We start from the raw sequence: 19,571 nt of genomic DNA, 5'->3' as shown, positions 1-19,571 counted from the left end.
AAGTGCCCTGTTTTTATAACCAGGCTCTTCCACTGCTAACCATGTCCTAGTATTTTTAAGTTTCTGTTTTGCTGGCTCCACTCACTGCTAATACCTAGGGGACTGAGATGGAGTTGGGAGGAGGTAAAGACTATGTAAAGGCATTTCAAAGCACTGGAGTAGTGCTGTGACAGCCCCTAATCAAGCCCAAAACTGAACTCGGTTGGAGTCAGCACACTCACTCCTGCACAGACCCAAGCCCCTGACCCATGGAGGGACAGCCTGGTGCAGCCTGTGGTGGCATGTGAAAGGACTCTTCTGCTCCCCTGTGCAATGGTTATACTTGGCAAGCAGAGGGAAATGAGTAAATAAACATGTAAGAAAGGTTTACAGTTTGGACTCAAGATCCAGAGTTTATATTTAGTAACCTCCCCTTTATTTTAGCATGTTGTCACAAACCAAATTCGTGACATGGAAATGGCTTCGTGTCTGCTCATGTTTGAGATGCATGTGGCTGCATCCTCAGCTGACGCTTTTGAAGACATCAGTCAGTCACAGGGCATTTGCCATGTTTCCTTCTTGCCTTCTGTCCCACCACTGTAGGTGTGAGTTGTTCTTGGGAAGCTTCAAGCAGGCTTTGTGCAAACTAAAAAGCTATGATAAGAGAAAAAGAAAAGTATCCTACCCTTGCAAATAATTACACTGCTTTATTTTTCAGTATCACAGTCCCAGGAAATGAAACAGTCCAGATTCTTTCCAAGATATTACACAGCCTTTTTTCCATCTCTCTGGCCACAAAATAATCAAATTAAATACAAATTTATTGTTTTGCTACATTTATTACATTGGAAGAACATAATTACTGGTAGAAGCAGCTGAGCTCCAGGAACCAAGGGTGGAACGAAGTGGTGTTTTCTCCTGCTCTTGTGTAACCCACTTCAGTGTTTCCAGATAAGGACACAGAGGAACAGAAGGATGTAGTGGGTAACAAAATACAGCGGTTTATTGACAAAATGGGGCAAGGCAATGTTCCCTTTACATTCAATGAGAATTCAGGAGTATGAAGCAAAACATGCTATACACACACAGACATGATACTTTGGTTAAATGTCATTCAGAAGTTCTATGCCAAACCTGGTAAAATTATAGAGTGAACAGTCAAAAAAAAATAGGCTTGCATAGACAGATTATTGTCAGTGCGCAATTTAAGGATTAGCTGTTGCAACACAGGGTACACTTGCAGCTCTGAGGAATTTAAGCCTTCTGACTAATCCATCTCATCGCATGGCTAGTATTTAGATTCAACAGGCTGAAAGTTTACCCTGAAGAGCTAAATGAGACAATTGCAGTTATTTCTGAGGCAATTAACTATATTGCAGTGCACAGATGCAGCTGGAGACACACCGTGGAGTCTATTTAGAGTGAACACTGATACAGTGGAACTTGTTTACCGTGAAGTAGAAAACACTCATTTGTGTGTGCCACTGTCCTCTCTGGGACTCTCCTGAAAGAGCCCAAACTGCACAGCTAAGCCTTGCCCTGTGCTACTCACAGACAGGGAGGAGGTGGTGGCTGTATCTCCAGCCCAGAACCTGAGAGCAGTACAGCTTCTCAGCACAAAACCTGTGTCCTGCAGCCTGTCCTGGGCATTGCAGTCCAAGTGGCACTTGTTTGCAGCACAGCCAGAGCCTCCACGGCAGTACTGCACAGCCAGAAATGTGCTACGGCATGTGTTTTAAAGAGTACAGTAAACTGGGATCTCTGTAGGTTTATGCCTGTCCTGTGCAACAAAAAAAAGAGACAAGCTGCCTATGGTATACTTCATGCGAGGGACACTGTTGTGCCTCAGCGCTATATCCCACACCCACCTCCCACAAAACTAAGCACTGAGCATCTTGAGAGAGTGGGGCAAAACCAACTGTCCATCGGCTGGGGATGAATACAGGGCAGAGTAAACCTCAAAGTCACCCCCAGATGGGAATTCCTGCTGCAGTACCCTCCCTGGCATCACTGCCAGGAGCAAGACAGCAGAGAGCTCGGTCACGCATCCGTCCATGCTATGAGCTGTGCTTCGTTCCCTATTGGATCTAACCTAGCCTTGCAGTGCCAGTACTGCCGGGACGAACAGCAGGAGCAATCTGCTCAGGGGGACAAAGGCCCAGAAGATCATTCTGTATAAGAAGCAATGGGTTTCATGGACTGGCTGTGCTCGATTACAAGAGTGTAAACTAAGTAGGGGAATCCTCACACTGTCTCCAAGTGCTCCCCTTTATATATAAATTAGCAATCCACAGTTAGTTTGCATACCGGTTAATATGAATTAAAATAAAAACCTTGATAATAAAAATATATATAATATACACATTGATCAATAGCAATAAACTGAATGAAAACACTAGAGTGTAACAGTGGCTGTAATTTGGCACAAAATAAAAACACACAAAGGTCTAGCACTGTAAAAATAAAAATCCATTTTTTTTTTCCCCTAAGTAAGAGAAGGTTATTAATCCTGATTCAAATTCTGACAGGTGGGAATGCAGAGATATAAAAATACTGTACATACAAGATCCCTTTTACAGAGTGAAGCAGACTGCAGCATTAGTAACTTCTATCCTTCCTCCCCAAGAGGAGAAATTCAATGATGAGACTTCATCTATACCCTAACAGCTGATATTTTCCCATCCCACTAAGTTCAAAACCATGAAGTTCTTTAAAAAAAGATGAGATTAACCTGTTGGATCTATCCACGTGACGACCACTGCTTCTCGCTGCAGGAAGCTGTACAGTCCACATTAAGACAGTGTTTCATAGCAAGGTGACTCAGATCAGCCTGCTGAAGACATTGAGTATTCCTGCATGTAAGGCACGGTCACTCCGGTTCACCCAACCTCTCTTCTGCAGACCATTGTGCTTCGGACAGAGGTGAAGAGGTGGCGAGAGCTCTTGCTGGTGAGGTGTGCCTACTATGGAGATTAGGAAGTGCCAGGATTTCACGGTGATGAGTTTTCCACATGGTGCCTCTTGCCTTGTTAATGCAAAGTCAGAAAGGGATGCAAGACCTGAATGACCTGGGCAGGGGTCCCAGCAAGGGCTCTGACATGCTACTAAATCCAGAGCAAAACCACAGGCAAAGCTACTAAAACTTGGCAAGAGAAGACAAGGAAAAAATAAAGTTACTTAAACATTTTTCTGTCATAGAAAGGAAATATTGCTCTGATTGTTTCTTTTTAAAAGATCAACTCCATTGTGCCTCTTTCCAGGGACACATGTGCAAGGTGCTGATTTTGCATCTCACCTACGCAAGCTGCATCTTCTTGACTCTCAGCAGAACCATGGCTGCTGAGCCCCAAGATGAGTTGGCTCCTTGTTCATCCATAATCTTAACTCAACTCTTGTTGACTTCAATGGGACCAGGGAATCTCCTTCCAAAAGTGGTTACTAAACACACAAGTCCAGTTGCAACCTTTGCCTCAGGAAGTCTCTAACCTGCACGACTGCATGAGGCCCACAAGGTATATTAGATGAACAATTGCTCTGTTTATACCCCATTTACTACATGCTTTCCTCAGCTGCCATTCCTAGCATTTCTCTCTCTCTCCTGATAGGTGTCAGCCCCTTCTAACAAAACCTTAGGGCCCCCTTTTTCACAACAGCTATGGAAAAATAAAACAGGAGAAACACAAGGGACAGCAAATGAATAAAGGCAGGGAGTAAGAATAAAAAGGACTAAGGGAGGATATAGAGCAAAGCAGTCCTTAAAGCATTCAACACTCCCTGAAGGCGTCCAAGGAAGCAGCAGACGCTCCTGGTATCCTTCCCTTGGGCTCTCCTCTCTTGGTGCCATGGCTGCACAGCTTGGCTGGCCCGAGGAGGACATCAAGGAGATCTGCACCTCCACTGAGTAGGCACCGAGGTGTTCCTCAGACTTTACCCAGCTTCCAAATAAAATCACCCGGAGTTTTCTCTCTCACCATTTCCACTCGCTCCCATTGAAGTCAAGAACTTGGACACTCCCAAGCATTCCTCCTGAATTAATAGGTTCTTCAAATGTCAGCAGGCTCAGGGCCTTCACAACTTTTCTGATTAGAGTAAGACAGAAGTTACATCAGCCAACTGCAGTGCAAGAAAGCCCGTCACAGCCAGCTACAGAGGCCCTGGGAGGGCTGAATTCCTAGTTGGTGATTTACCCTTGCCCTTTGCAGAGGGTCACCATTTTTCCCCACACGCAGTGAGTACAAAGCACAACCACTTTCTGATTGGCAGGAGTTTTCCCCATCCAGTTTTCACAAGTGCACCAGATGATACAAGCAGCAGGGCCTGGACTGGGGTGTTTGTAGAAAGTATTAGTTCATAAAACCCCACCAGGCATCCATTTTACAATAAATACTCTGACGGCAACGGAGGGGAAAAAACCCACATAAAAAAAAAAAAAAAAAAGGCATTTTCAGCAGTAGGAATTTTGACTGGTACATGAAATACAAAAATAATTTTTTACAAAATACGATCTTTGCAGATGAGTTTGCCACATTGGCCCAAGTTATCAAATAACAAAAGAAAAAAATAGGGCCTATGTTATCCTTTTTCCAGATTCTTTAAAACAACGTTAACACTTCTGAATGGACAGAGATGGAACAAGAAGAGGGAACAAGGTGAGGACAGTAAAATCTAGCTGCTGGCTGGGATATTTCCTGAGAAGAAGCAGCAAGCAAGCAAGACCTTGCAAGTCACTTAAGGGTTCATGCAGGTGAGCAAGCTCACAGTCTGGAAGCAAGGGTACACAGCCAGCAGGATGCTGCCGATGCACAAAGTCCTATGTTACAAGATTTTTTTGGCTAGTGTATGCCTGGAGCAGAGGTCTGTCAAGGGTTATCTGGTTCTTTATAGTGAACTGCTGCCAACAGACCAGCGGGGGTAGGAGATGGAAGCTTGAGTTAAGCAAGGCAAGGCATGGGCTTGTGCTGTCCTATTAAACTTGCCCCTGCAACTTATGTGGAAAAGGAATTGCCTTATCTTCCTAGTGATCTTCCTCAGTAACTATCCCAACCAAGAACAACAGCCAAAGTGAAAGCCTTACAGCTGCCTTGGGGCTTGAATTGTGCATTAGTAAAAGAGCGGAGAGACACAATCTCCTCCGATTTCTTATCGGTGCTCCACACCAGCACGTGCTCTCCACAAAGGTCTACAGAGTTGTCAAGGCTCCTTTCCCAGGCAGATCGGTGGCGAGGGCAAGTACAGTCACGCCTCTGCCTCCCCTCCTCAGCAAAGCCAGCAGCAGAATTGCAGCTGCCAGCAGAAGACGAAGAGCATGGTGGGACAGACTCAGGGCTGGGCATTAACGAAGCTGGGCTGCAGGGGCAAGGCAGCCAGGCTTGCTGCCGTGAACTGGACTGGCAAATGAATAACAAACTACACTGTACTGGCTGAAGAGACTCCAAGCCAGCATCCAGATGCTCAGGTTTGTAGTTTAAAAATAAAACTGAAAAAAAAACCCCAAAAGGCAGCAAAAAAAGTTATTAAAAAGACAAAAATTGAAATGAGAGGAGGCCAAGGGAAAAGGCTACTTGTTTTCCCTCTGCTCTCTGAAAATTATTCTTCTCTTGCACAAACAAGCCAAAAGGAGGAAAAAAAAAAAATCACTGCATGGGCAAATTTGTACAGACAATTTGAACTTGAAAACCCTGTTATGCCCTAGAAAGCAACAGTTTTATTCTGACTGGAGTCTGCCTGGGGTGCTGGACGGAGCAGTGTAGAGGGGAAGCAGTCAGCACAGACATTGTGTGGACTGTTGAGGCACTCTCTGTCTAGCTCTAAGTTGCCTATAACTGTAGATTTGGGATTCAATGCTCAATACCCATATGGCCCTTCTTCAGCCCCATGTTTCCAAGACGTATGCAGGTTCAGACACAAGTCACTGTACTCAAGTGCATCAGCAACTGAGCTAGGAGTTACAGTAGTTCCTACTTGGGTTTAGTGAAATTTCTTGGCTTCTACCACAGTGAAGCTCAAAGCAGGTGACCACAGAGGTCCCTTCAGGCATTTAAATCTGTTTGTACGATTCTTCCCCATCCACAGCTTGCAGCTTCATCAGCTCCCTGGCATGTCTTAAAAGTCATGCACACAAGGTCTAATTTCAATTGAAATTGTCTTTCCTTTTAACTGTTCTATCCTATATCCTGGAGCTAAATGCCTGGTTACACACTCTACCCAGATTGCTGGAAACCCTAGAAAGAAACACAGCAGTTAAGAAATTTTGTTCTATAGGCAATTTCTTCCTCACCAGTCCCAGGTTCTGGCTTTTGCTGATGTATGTTATGAAGATGCTCTCTCCTTCCTGCAAGCTAGCATGACTGTCAGGTTGACTCAGCTGTCTTATCCAGCATGGGAAGAAACATATTTCCTCTTGTAACTCTCTTTGCTAAGTCATCCTAATACAGAAAGGACTTGTACTTCTGACATTCTGCTGCATTGCCATAACTCAACTCACTTCTTGGATTCTCCTCCCTGTTGTATGTGCATCTCTATTTGTCCTATTTGTCAAAGCTCCAGCCAAAGCTTAAAAATAAAAGGAAAACCTCAAAAGAATGTAAGAGCGAGCTGTTAAGTCAGCTAGTTGATTCACACAGCTCAGTGGCAGCTAGATTATACTGCACTGCTTAAGTGATCACATATGAGTAAGAAATTGAAACAAAAAATGTTCCTTATTAATATGATGACACTTAAAAAAAGAGATCCTGGGAGTGGAGGGTGGACATCCCATTGGGTAAGGAATTGAGAAAGTTGCCTGGCAATTCCAGTAATGTTTGCTACAGAAGAGTCAGTACCAAAGCAAAGGCTAGCACAGTTTACTGCTTCCTACGGGAACCTGGAAAGCCAAACAGAAAGAAAAAAAAATCTGTAAGAATAGATCCTGGTGAAGAAAATACTACCTGCAGTCATTTTTTACTTGTCCTGCCCTCTTGGATGTCTGTGTGACTTCCAGGGTAGTGGTAAAGTCCAATGCCAAAACGGGAACCGTATGTTATGCTACTCAGGCAAAAGGAAGAATAGGTCCACAAGACAGGTAGACATTTGCATTTATTCTGGGCTGTGAATGGCACTGCATCCACATTGTACAGTTTCACTAAAGAAAACAGAATGAACGCTGGGCTTACAGACTCTAGAAAGTGCCATCAACTTTCCAGCTTGTTTGATGAAGACAGAATGCAAGAGTTTCCCAACTTTAAATTTTGGGAAGTAAACTGTCCACATTTAAGTCACAATCAGTGGAGCTGGAAGAAATTTGAGCAATTGAGTCAAACTCTGGCTTTCCCCTTCCTCCCCCAGAGACTCTACAGATAATATAGCCAATTGGCATTCAGATTTAAAAAACTGGGGGGGCGACCCTAACCACACTGCTCTTGTGCCAAGTGAATTCAGGAAACAAGCCAACAAAGCAATGCTGAAATGCTATAGGAACAAAACAAGCCTGTTCTCAGGACAAGCTTCTGTCTGATCATCCCATTCACCCACCAGACAGGTGATACTGCAAGGTTTTGTCTTGTATTGGATTGTTTGATACTAGTGAGTCACCTAAAATCCATCATGTCATTGTCTTTGTGTTATTTCTCCTTCATTTGCTGCCTGGATTTATAGTCATTCATCATTAAGAGATCACGGAGGACAAGAAGAGAGCAGTTTGACAAACTCAAGGCAAACAAATTCTGCTTTTTAGTCTCCCAGCCTGCAACGTGCTCAGCAAGTACAACTCAAACACTTGACTAGCATCACCTGCCTGCTGGGGCAATTAATATCCACTCCTTCTCTCTATTAGCATCCTCCTTTGAAACATCCTGTCCTTCAGGCTGGTTATTTGAGGAAAACAGCCCACAATAACCCGAGCACTGGGCAACCATAGGCTTGATCCTACCTTTAGGAGAGTGCTCAGGTTTGGGGACGTGGCGCAAGGGGCTGGGCTGGCTTGTGTAATATCGAGCATGTTCAAAGTCGTCAAGGAGAGGCTGTGACCTGCCAACAGGGGGGCAGGAAAAAAAAAAGCGTTGGGAGAAAACCTGAAAAGCAGAACAGCATGGCAAAAGCAGTATCTCAGCTACCTGGTCTGTCCCTGTCAGTTTGATGCAAACTGTGTCTGGCCCAGACTTTCCACCAGCAGACAGCCCGCTACTGTTTCTGTGGTGAGAAATGCGCAGTATTCACTACACTTCTCATGGACTGCTGTCAATTAATAATGGTTTCAAGTTGTCAGGCAACAAAGAATTTCTGTTAAGAAGTTTGATGCAAACCTCTCTCAAAAGGAAAGCGCAACATTTCGAAGTGTTTAATGCTTGCTCAGTTTTAACCCCAGAGTATTTTAGCAAGATCTCTCTCAGTCTCCACCTGCACACCTTGTTTGTTGTTTCTTTTGCAATTCAACAAGAATTTCTAGGCTTGTATCAGGGTTGGAAATCAAAGCCACCAGGGTCACTTCCAGGGTTCAGTCTCTCATCAGGAGCACCAGGCCAGGGTACCGAGTGATTCAGAAGGGCTACAGCACGTTCCCATCAGCCCTGGGATGAGGTACCCCAAAACACAACATACTTGCTCGCAGTGGGGTGTCCATACACAGCAGCGGGAACAGTGTAGAGGGCTTAACTGGGGAGCAGGGACCCAAGGCAGGAGCTGTGCAAATGCATCGTGATTACTTCTTCCTGCCCAGGGATGCCATTTGGTTTCACGTCCCCAGAAGCTCTTTAACCCTCTCAATGTTTCTCTGCCATTTAACAAATGTCACTGCACAAGCTCATCAATCTCTGTCAGTGCCAGGCAGGGAGACCAATAGGGACAAATGACACGAGCACAGCAAGTGACGCGTGTCACTGAACACCTCATGAGCTCTGTGCCCCCCATCTCTTTTCAGTGCTAAAACTTCTGCTCTCTACCAAGCCCCTTGTGGGTAGGGGAGGCTGGTCGCCCCACAACTCCTCCCTAGAACTCAGCTTCTGAGCAGCTTTCTGACTGCATTTCCCCATTTTCACCAGCCAGTTCAAGCTTACCTTGAAGACCTGTTGCCTTTGTGTCGCTGAGTTTCAGGCCCTTCTGTTGATCTTGAGCGTGTGGACTCGCTTGCATCTTGCTGATGGGAAGAAAGGAAAGCAGCTCATCTGTGTGCCTTGCAAGGCACCAGCCAGTGCACTGAGGCCGCCACAGCTCCATGCACTCCTTTCGTGCTCAGTTTATACATACAACTAACTACAGCCAAACACGTGCAAACGGCAGTATCAGGACTAGTTTCCAGTAAATGAAACTCAGCCTTGCTGAGCCAAACTCAATTTTTGCTCTAAATATGAGACACCGCTGAGGGACCTGTCCCAAAGCTGGGGTCAAACGCAGTCAGTGTGTAATGACTGTGCACATGGCTGGGCTAAGCACAAGGGATCAGCTGCACGCAGCTGTGCTCCTGCAACCACTCACACACAGTGAGGAGGCTGAAAACATCAGAGCTACCTCCAACTGGCCCCAAGATTAACACAACACCCCCTTTAGCACCTTACCAGTGCAGACCATGAAATCTGTTTCCTATCACCTTCCACATCAGCTAACTAAACCTCTGTAGTATTACTCATACAAAAACCTAGGCTTGAGACACTCAATACTTTCATTATAGAGCCAATTTTATTATGAAGCAGAGTGACAACTGGAGCAGCTGCCTTGTCCTTGTACCTGCGGTACACAAACATAACCAACTACTGCTTTTATTGCTATAGTCAGGATTTCAGCAGAGGCAAGGTCCTGCACCAGGAGGACCGACAGTGCTTGAGGGAGGCCACAAGGTACTGTGACATCCAGCACCAACGCCCAAGGGCACAGCCCAAGGCTTACCTTGCCTGAGGCTGAAGCCAAAGAGCATCTAACTAAGGAGGTGGCTCCAAAAGGCTTTGGAAGCAGCTAAATAACAGGCAGCAAGACCCTTTGGATGCAAGAGTCTACTTCATTCCTTTTGCCCCCACCACACACCATCACCGCCCTCTGGAAATGGGAACGACATTACAGCACTTCATTTGTGGCATCTCCTGAAGCTTGACATACCTTCCAGTCTTGATCATGCCTCCTCTTTTCAAAGGAAGACTTTTCTCTCTCCTTCTCTTTCTTGAAAGCCTTTTTCTCCTCAGCCATCAAGAGTCGAGCAATCTCCTAGAAGGGAAAATACCAAGAGTAAGTCAGATGGTTTTACTGCTCTTGTAGGTTTGAGTGTCTTTCCTATCAACAGCTGCTGAATGGGAAGGGTGCAAAGCCAGGATTTCACCCATCTGTGATCAGAAATCAAGTAACGGAGCAGAATTAAGACTGACTACATGCAGCATGCCCAGTGGATCCCTGATTTGCCAGAACTGTGTTTGCAGAGCCTTTCTGCCCTTTATTCCTTTTCTTTTCGGGCGGGCGGGGGGGGGGGGGGGGGCAGTGGGGTGTTATCTTGCAGCATCTCTGGTAGTCTCTCCTTGGGGCTCAGTTACAAGAGATGCTCTTGCACAGCCACAAACTTCCTTCCTCTGCCATGGTCACAACAGGCAGCACAACGCCCTGCTTGGCCAGCGTGAGCATATACATGAAAACCAGCTAGGAGCGAATGTCACTGGAGCCCTGAGCTTCCTCTCCAAGGAGGGAAACAAACTAGAGGGTCAGAGGGGACAAGCGGGGTTTAGCAGTTTCCAGGAGTAAAGGAATGCCGCAAACATTTGACTTCTTGCTCACTTCATCTTGGGCTACTTGAGCTGCCTTCTGATCTGCCTCGTTAGCCTGGGGGCAGAAAAAAAAAAAAAGAAACGGTAGGAAAAAGCAGAGACAAAAGAGTAACACCTCTGAACTATTCAAATTATTCATACCCATTAACCTACTGGGCAGAGCAAGTAGGAGCCCATACAAATACACTCAATACTCAATACTTGCCCCACAACCCAACACCAAACTGTCATTTCAGCTTTTCAGATGAGTTTTCTATCTGCCAGGCCACACCACAACACATGGTCCACCCTGCTGCCCTCTCTCTCAAAGATGGGCACTGGCCTCTCTCACTTCTGGGCTGACCACACTGACTACAGGCCATCTTTACCTGTCTGGAAATGTTCATTTAATATCACTCAGTCATTTAATTTTTAGGTGTTTACTTCAGAAAATAGGGCTCTACTGGCTGGATACAAGCTGTCGCTCCATATGTGTGTGTATGGGAGACAAAGGTAATTACCAGAATGCGCAGTAGTGAGACCTTAGGTCTTAAAGTCACTATCATATATAAAAGGTTTACAGATTCAAGTTGTCATCACTGGCTACCTTAGTTCCTTTGAGTTGACTAATGCATCCTCTCTACTTACCAGGAGCTCTTCCTCCTGCAGCTTCCGAGCAATCTCTGCATCAGACAACTCCTGTTCCCTTTGGGGTGTATCATACATGGCTTGCTGCGCCCCCCTCAACTTAGTGCCTACAGAATTGTGAGAGAAAACAATCAACTCGACCATTTTCCAAATGCTTTGGTAAGGAAATCCCCACCATCTCCTCACCCACCTGCAAAAGCCCCACTCAAGGGCACCAGAGACCACAACAGCATACCTGCCAGACAGCTGGTTTGAGAGTACCTTTAGCTGAGGCACAGCACACACCTTAGGAAGGTTTCTCTATGCATATAGAAATATCTGATACACCACGACTTATATGACAAATGCAACCACATGGCAGAAGAGACCATGTCCCTTGAAGCTGTCTTTGCTGACACAGCGATGCTAGCAAAGGAATCATTTTTCATACTCTGCATTGATACAGATACACTGGCAAAACTGGGCAGCAGAGAGCAGCCCAACATCTGTTATGAGCACAGCAGAGTCTGTGAACACACTGCTGGAGCAGCACGGGCTGCAAAAGTTACCTCACATGAGGTTTCAGACAATTTCTTCCTTGGGCTGATCCAAGAATTTTACAATTCACAGTGAGAAAACAGCCAAGTAAACATTTTCGAAGTTCATACAAGGTTCAGCTCTTGCTTTGACTACAGAGTTTTATTTGTTTGTTTATTTTAAAGTTAAACCATCTCCAAGTAATTTAAAATGCTGCATTTTGAGAGTCTCTCCAGACTATTTGCACCAGGCCATCAAAGGAGTCTCATTGTATCCCTATTACAAAATGCATGACTTCACTCACATACAACAAATGCCTTCTCCTTCCATCTGCAGTCTGAACTGTATTGTTCAGACATCTCAGACATGTAAATGCGCCTTCTGCTTTATGTCCGAAGTATACAAACACTCCAGATGTCTCTCTTCCACCTCAAACCCAGAAAGTTTCACTCAAAACTTTCATGCCTCCAGCTACACCATTTACACATTTATTATAAATGCCTGTTACATGTTACTGGGCCACCTACCAGTTTCCTTCCCATCTCGTAAGACCAAGGGAAAAAACATGAAGTAAGCAGCTGACCTTGAAAAATTTTCTGTGCATCTACCAACAAACTACCATCGTACTCCACCAAGCATCGTGAAGACTTCAAACTGCAGAGGGCCAGATACCTCATGCATCAACCCAGAATAAAGCCGCGGAATAGGAAACCACCTCTTCTACAGGTATTAAAAGAGCCATGGAGGGTTTTCTGCTTTTTTTGTTTTGTTTGAATCAACTGATCAATGACCTTAAGCAATTAACAACCCTCTTACAAGCCATCTTAGCATAAGAAGAAAACTTCAGCTCTGGCACATTATGGTTAAGCGTATGACCTGGCCTTTCTCAGCACACTTTGATCAATCCAAGTTGTGAAGAGCTGCAATCTCTGGCCACCACCAAAACCCTGGCAAAAAGCACCAGCTTGGTCAGAGTTAAATTATTCAGAATGCTTCCAAGGTCAAGGTAAACACAGTTTTACCATGCTGGAATGAACAACAGCATGGCTGACAGGGTCCAGTACAGCACTACCTCTACAAAGAATAAAAGTAAGTTTCCAGGAATTGTTTGCTGGCCAGCCCGAAACTGAGCTTTCTTCACACACTGATCGGTGCCAGGCTTCATTTGCTCAGAAGACAACAATAAACATTACTTCCACATCACTTCTACCCACACTCAGGGGAGCACAGAGCCCACCATGACCATAGCCCACAGGAAAAGGATGTGAGCTTCTGGCTATTTTGACTCAAGATGATGGGATACTGAGTCACTAGGATCCACATTGTATCAGGCCAAATCACGACCTACTAATTATATATAAAGACCTGATTAACACCTTCCACTTCCCCAAAGAAAATGTTTGCATGATGAAGACAAAGAATAACTCTCTCAGCATCTCCAGAGTTAGACACACATTATCAGCCCCACCTTATCCATGTGAAGACCAGTTAGACGGCTTAAAGCACAAGTTTCCCACGCTGTGACAGACACAGCTCCAAGTCTCTAAACTCCTGCTTTCACTAAGAGACAGGTCACCCCCACCCCCACTGTAGTTTTAAAAGCAGAAAGATGGATCTGGATCTTTAAAGCCCACTGGTTCCCAAGTATTATTGAACAACAAGTACTACACAGATACGCATTTCCCAGAAAAATCCACTTATACAGAATTTGACAAGAACCCCATCTTACAAATACGGCCCAGTCGGACACATAGTGCCACTACTGAACTTTGCCCAAAGTGAACTGATTATGTTGCCAGGAGGGTTTTCAATAAGAAGTGAATGAAATTGCTGGCTTGTTAGTACTTAAGCAAACTGTCCTCATGTACAGCCCTGCATCCCAAATCAACAGAATAAGAGTGTAATTGTAACATTTGGGGTGGATTTTTTTTTTTTTCCTGCTGTGCAAGGAGACCACAGGACAATACATATCACAAAAACAAAAGCTGGTTGTTGGCTGGTTGTTTTGGGTTTTTTTTAGCGCTGTTGTTTTTTTCTCAAACACAGGATACTAAGGGCACCATTTCCAACAATACCTTCTTACTCATCCTCTCTGATGCCACGGAACATGTCGGGAAATAAACAGAGGAAGAACATCAACGCATAAGAAGAATCTCACTAAATAAGGGAGAAACCTAGGCAGGATTCACTGTGTACACACTGCAGGTAGATATTGGAGATAACCATCTTCAAAGGAAACAACATGTATTTTAGACACCAGGATGGGGCGTGCAAAGGTCCATCCCCACACGTATGTAACACCTTCCCCATCACTTGGTTACCTGAGTCTCGCTGGCAGTCTCCAACCTTCCCCTGGGTCACACTGTGGGGAGAGGGGGAACGTCTCCTGTGTCCTGCCCTTTTGCAGTCTCTCTCCTCACCCCTCCTACAATCATCTCTAGATTCAGCATCACGGAGCTGCTCGTCATGCACCACCCTGTGCGACGAGCGGCCCTGATGACGAGATTTGTGTTTTTGAGGGCGCACCAGCTGGCTGCCGCCCTGACGCCAGGTCTCCTGCTCAGCCTCCAGTTCCATCTGAAGAAGAGGAAAGTGCTTTTCTCTATCTTGCCTCGTCGGCTTTCTGCTGCGCCATGCCTCCTCTGTGAGCCCACGCTCTGACTCCAGGTCAAGACTGAGAGGTCTCCAAGCCTTCTCCCTGCCAGCCGCTCTCCTCTCCCGCAGCTCCCAGCTATTGCTGCAGTCGCAGGCACCGCGCTCGGCCTCTCTTTCCAGGTCTAGGCTGGGATGTCTCCCGGACCTTCCCCGGCTGGCCGATTTCCACTCCTGCTGACAGCCGTCGCCAGCCTCGCTTGGCCGAGGAGAGCTCCGACGATCCTCCGAGGTGGAACGCCCGTGTTCGGGGGCGCCGCGGGACAAAGGCAAGGGGGCTTCTCGGTGGTCTCTCCGCCGGCGCGTGTGCCTGTCACCGCCGTGTGCCCTGCGAGGCTCAGAACCCTGCTCTCGGGGGTCACCCCGGGGGTGCTCTGAGCAACAGGGGGACAAACAACGAGGTTAGTGGGGGGGGGGGGTGTTAATGGTGGTTTGGCAAGGCCAGAGTCGCTGCACGAGGGTGAGGGAGCTTGATGCAAGGAGAAGCTGGAAATGCAGGCAAAGCACGACGGGGTCAGAAAGAAGAATAACAGGGATATAATGGGGGGGACAGAGTGAAAGGGCAGCCTGGTTAGCAGCAGGGCACCACGGGAGGCAATGGGGTTGGAGCGAAAAGCACAGGTCCAGCCCAAAAGCGTGTCCAAGCACCTCCTAAGACAAGGACAAGCAACTATGGAGATGAAGGACTTTTAATGATGCCATTGGGGCTGAAAAAACAGCCAGCAGAGCAGCTCATCGCCCGGTGACACGTCACTGCAGCAGGATACTGAACCCACCAGAGAGGCTTGCAATGGAAGGCACAAGGTACAGGAGAGGCTGGGAGGCAAGGTGGGGCCGGGGGGAGCGTAAAGCCAGGAGGGGCCAAGCAGAGGGTCAAGTTGGATCCTGGTTTAGGAGCACCAGTGCCTTGCCCTGGCTTCAGGCACAAAGTTTTTCATCAGAAAAAAACAGGGGGAAAACCCACATAAAGCAGAAGAGAAAGAGACAAGTGGGATGGGATTTATTTTTTTTTTAAAGCAAGAACAAGATGATTGATAGCTGCAGCATCCAAATGTCTTCCACCACAGACTGTCACATAATCTCTTCTAGACCCACAAGTTTCAGGGCCCACACTTATTCATTGCCTAAATAAAAGTTTAGGTTCTGACTGCAGAGAGGGCTACGGAAATTTAAGGGCAGGATAAAACTTCACAAAACCCAGGCTCCTGACCTCAGCAATGTAGCTGGAAAAGCCGCTTACTCGGCAGCTTGGCAAGGTTGTTTCCTCCGTGATTTCCAGAAAGCAGGTGGAAATTTTCTTTGCTTTTAGTTTCAGTAATAAACCTGACACAGCTACGAGGCTGCAACAGTCTGCCTGTATACAATCTGCTGATCAATTTATTTTCCAATCAACCTATTTGCTAAGAAAAATCATTGCACTGAGTGAACTATTATCTCTCTACAGCAGCTTTTTCAGAATGAAGGTGTACTTCTGAAGAAAAAAAAAGATTGCCTTGAAGCAGAGGTTGATTTGAAAGAGAACTACACACTACACGCCCCCCAAAAAAACAACCCAAAACCCAGCAGAATAAGACTTTCCTTCTCCACTGCTGAGAGGTTTTTTTATAGTATCTAAAAATATTTAAAATAGATTTCACTGCACATGAACTGCATTCTGTTTTAATAAATAGTTCTGCTTTCCTTACAATCACCTAGATTTCAGGGAGAAAAAATAAAAAACCAGCAAACCACACACCAAAACTGAATGTTCCCTTCAAGTCATTCTATTCAGAAAAAACTTTTTCAGAGCCAGCAAAAATACAGCCTACAGAAAATCCACCTTGAAAACAAATCTGTGTGACTTTTATCCAGAAGAGGTATATTTTTAAAAATCCAAGAACTCAGAGTAACCGCAGCAGTTCCTGTTAACTGGTTGGTTTTTCTGCTTAGTTTTAGATCATTCACATGATTTACAGAAAACAAATATCCAATAAAGCAATCTAAGTGACTTACTGAACAACACAGACCAGAGCCTGAAAGCAAGAATCAGTTTTTGAACAATACTAACAAGGGTCTAAGAATTAATTCAATTTTGTCATTAAGGAAAGTTCAATAAATACACCAGCAGAGAGCAGGAGATCATGAAAGAGCAAAGCGTGGCCATGCTGGGAAAGGATTGCTGCAGGTAACGCAACGATGCCAGACAGCCCAAGGAGATTTGCTTTTGGGGTATCTCAGGGTGATTAACTCCTCAGCAGGTGCTGGTTCCTGCAGCGCCTTCCACAGGGGCCATATAAACACTCTTTAGGTCCTGGTGTTACTCGCTCAAGCAGCGAGTGACTGAGCGAATACAGAAATGTTTTTCATGGCACAGACACTTCTGGGAGAAACTCTTGCCTTTTTTTTTTCATGTTTATTTTTCCACTTTTTAAGAGCTCAGATTGCTTTGGAGCAATAGCCCTAATCCACATTCCTCCTGGATGTGTATAAATTTTTATTCAGTCTCAAGACAAACTAAAACCCAAACAAGGGTGCTTTTTTTGTTGTTGTTGTTGAAGTTCACAAGTAATGAGGACAAAACAAAGTGAGGATGCTGAAGCCTCATGAAATGGTGCCCAGGTATTTAAGAGCTTCCAGATCAACGGACTACATGATCCAGGCATCAAAATCTGCTCCAGTCCTTCCTAGTTTTTAAGGAGCATGAACCAAGAGCAGCACTACTATGAACAGTCAGGCAAAACACCTTCTACCTTACCTCCGAGACTACACATAATTGCAGGAAGAAAAATTAGACCCACAAGATATCCTGCTCTCCAAATCCACACCACAGTCTCAGTTCAGAGAGTCACATGCTTTTGTCAGCTGATTTCTGTCATAAAAATCCATCCTGTCGTACAATCTCTGCATGGCAACACTATTACCTATTTGTATTTTTTCAGGGACTTGTCCCATTTAATTCCGAAAAACTGAAGTGTGGGTTGGCCGTAACAGTCCAAGATCAAAGTCGTTCCCAGCTCTGTACACACAGCAAGACTCGCGGTCATGAAGTTTCCACTTGGTTACTGTTTTGTGCTTTGTGTTTTCTTGGCCATTCTTGAACTTCCTTCCCAACTAAAATACTTTGTATAAGTTCAAATAAAAGACATTTAAGACCACCAATGTCATTGATGTTAAAATGAGAAATAAGAGGTTTGATCTTCATCTTCATAATCTGTTAAACAAAAGGAGCCTGTGTCTCCCCACCACATTTTTATTTGGAAGAAAGAACACAAGAACCACCACCAGTGCACAGCAAAGCCATCCCCATATTGCTCCATAATTAAACACACCCTGATTCTCTCCTCCCAATTTAAAGAAGGTCTGTATTCAATCATAAAAGCTGAACAAGCAAAAGCAGTACAGCGCTGTGGGTCGTATCTTTTCCACAACATACAGTCCCAGATGATAATCACAGCAGAGACATTCTGCGGAGATGACCTTGTTATTCAGTAAGTCATTCAAAGCGGTTGTGCTAATTTTAATGCTTAGATACATACCTGCAAGGAGTTATTTTTGAAAGGCTGTTCCACGCAGCATTTATTCCTTTATGCACGTAGCCGTACGAGCATTGCAGATGAACACACAGAACTGTTACTCTTCAAATGCAAGCGTGGAATTGCGTCTGCATTTCTCCCCCGCACACTTGTGGTGTTACGCAGAAGTAACTGTCTTATCAGTACCATCAGCTACTGTCTTTTTCCACAAGCCCTTTTAAAACATGCATGCATGGGTGTGCTTGCACATTCACGCACCACACACCCTATCCCTGTCCTTTAGGCCATATTCTAAGACATGAAAAGTTACAAAATTGTCTTCTCCACTTTTTTTTTTTTTAATATTTCCTGATTCTAGAATGAAGTCTGATCCTGACCCTGGAAAATGATGCAATGCTACAGTGCCAAATGCAGGAATGTAGGATAAGGGAAATCTCCTAAATGCAGTTGCCAGATCACCTGGTTCACTTATACTGCCATGATCTTGATCCTTTATCTGGCAGAAACATACCTCCATTTTCTGCATAATAGCTATCTTCATAGACTGTGTGTCCCTGGGATTCTGGGTAGTGCTTCTTGCGCTTTTTTTCTTCCTGCAGTTCTTTCTGTTGTAGGAGACGGGCAATGTCCTGAAGAGATGCAAGAAAGCAGACATTACCTTTCCCCCTTAAAAAAATATCTCCAGATTCTTTTATTCAAATTCTTTATTCCATTGTAAAAATCCGATAGTTTAATTTTTCAGACATGGCAACAACAGGGTTACTCTCAAACTCAACCCCTGGGCTGGACAGGGCTTCCAAATTAGTGGTTGATGGAAGGCACCACCTCAGCAACCAGTATCCAACCTCACCCAGGCCCACAGCTAAGCTTCCAGCCCCACAGCAGACTCGCAGGTTCCTGTTCCACCTGCACACAGGCCTGCAAAGCCCTTACGGCCAAAGCATGGCAGAAGGGGCTGCGTGTGCAACCTCAGGCTTTCAGCAAGGATTTGGAAGTCACACAGGTAGGCTGGACCTCACCCCGGACTCCACCAGGGAAAGAAAAACAGGCAAAAAGACTTGTCTCCAGCTGAAGGCACTTCTGAATGGAAGGAGTTCCCAGAGCAAGTCATGAACTCACTTCGAACTAGGTGTAATTTACAGGGACTGCAAGATGCCAGGCAGGGAAATGCATCAATTTGACAGACAGAGGCTGAAGGAAAAGAAAATCGAAAGGGACATTAGGAAAAGAGTACTAGGCACAAGGCAGGAGCGCTGCGGGGACTGCAGCTGTTTATCTTCTGTCGCAGTTTTGGTAGATATGCCATCAAAGAGAATAGCACTCCATTTTCCTAATTGGTTTTCCTTCGAGATGACTAATGGATCAACAAGGCCTAGCAACAGCAAACAGCTCCCTGGGGCTTGCTCATTTGGGGCCCAGAAGCTTGCGAGTCAGAGGAGCTAGTCTGAAGCTAGAAGAGAAGCTGGAAGATACCAGCAGGGCATGCTAGCCCTTTGGATGCTATTCATTTAAGCCTCCCTAATCCTCAGGACCTTTACAGAGCTGTGTGTGTAAAGTGTACGCTGCAGGC

The 19,571-nt window shown here is 45.4% G+C and overlaps 1 protein-coding gene across 3 annotated transcripts in view; it reads right to left on the bottom strand.

Annotated features, from left to right (window-relative positions):
* Window positions 1–782: 782 nt before the first annotated feature.
* Window positions 783–19,571, bottom strand: part of CCDC50 (coiled-coil domain containing 50) — a 45,054-nt gene continuing 26,265 nt past the window's right edge. For 2 of the 3 annotated variants that reach the window (XM_075031635.1, XM_075031636.1), the window contains exons 5-11: window positions 18,513–18,630; window positions 11,322–11,428; window positions 10,705–10,749; window positions 10,042–10,146; window positions 9,009–9,088; window positions 7,886–7,983; window positions 783–6,841 (exon numbers count right to left, since the gene is read on the bottom strand). In XM_075031635.1, coding sequence (XP_074887736.1) covers window positions 6,822–6,841; window positions 7,886–7,983; window positions 9,009–9,088; window positions 10,042–10,146; window positions 10,705–10,749; window positions 11,322–11,428; window positions 18,513–18,630 — 573 coding nt within the window. In that variant the 3' untranslated portion in view covers window positions 783–6,821. Of the gene's footprint in view, window positions 6,842–7,885; window positions 7,984–9,008; window positions 9,089–10,041; window positions 10,147–10,704; window positions 10,750–11,321; window positions 11,429–14,158; window positions 14,864–18,512; window positions 18,631–19,571 lie in introns of all 3 variants that reach the window. The other variant, XM_075031637.1, reaches the window with a different exon arrangement.

The sequence above is a fragment of the Buteo buteo genome, chromosome 7, assembly GCF_964188355.1.
Source record: "Buteo buteo chromosome 7, bButBut1.hap1.1, whole genome shotgun sequence".
In the NCBI taxonomy this organism is placed as follows: domain Eukaryota; kingdom Metazoa; phylum Chordata; class Aves; order Accipitriformes; family Accipitridae; genus Buteo; species Buteo buteo.
This window is presented reverse-complemented; position numbering and strand designations above follow the sequence as displayed.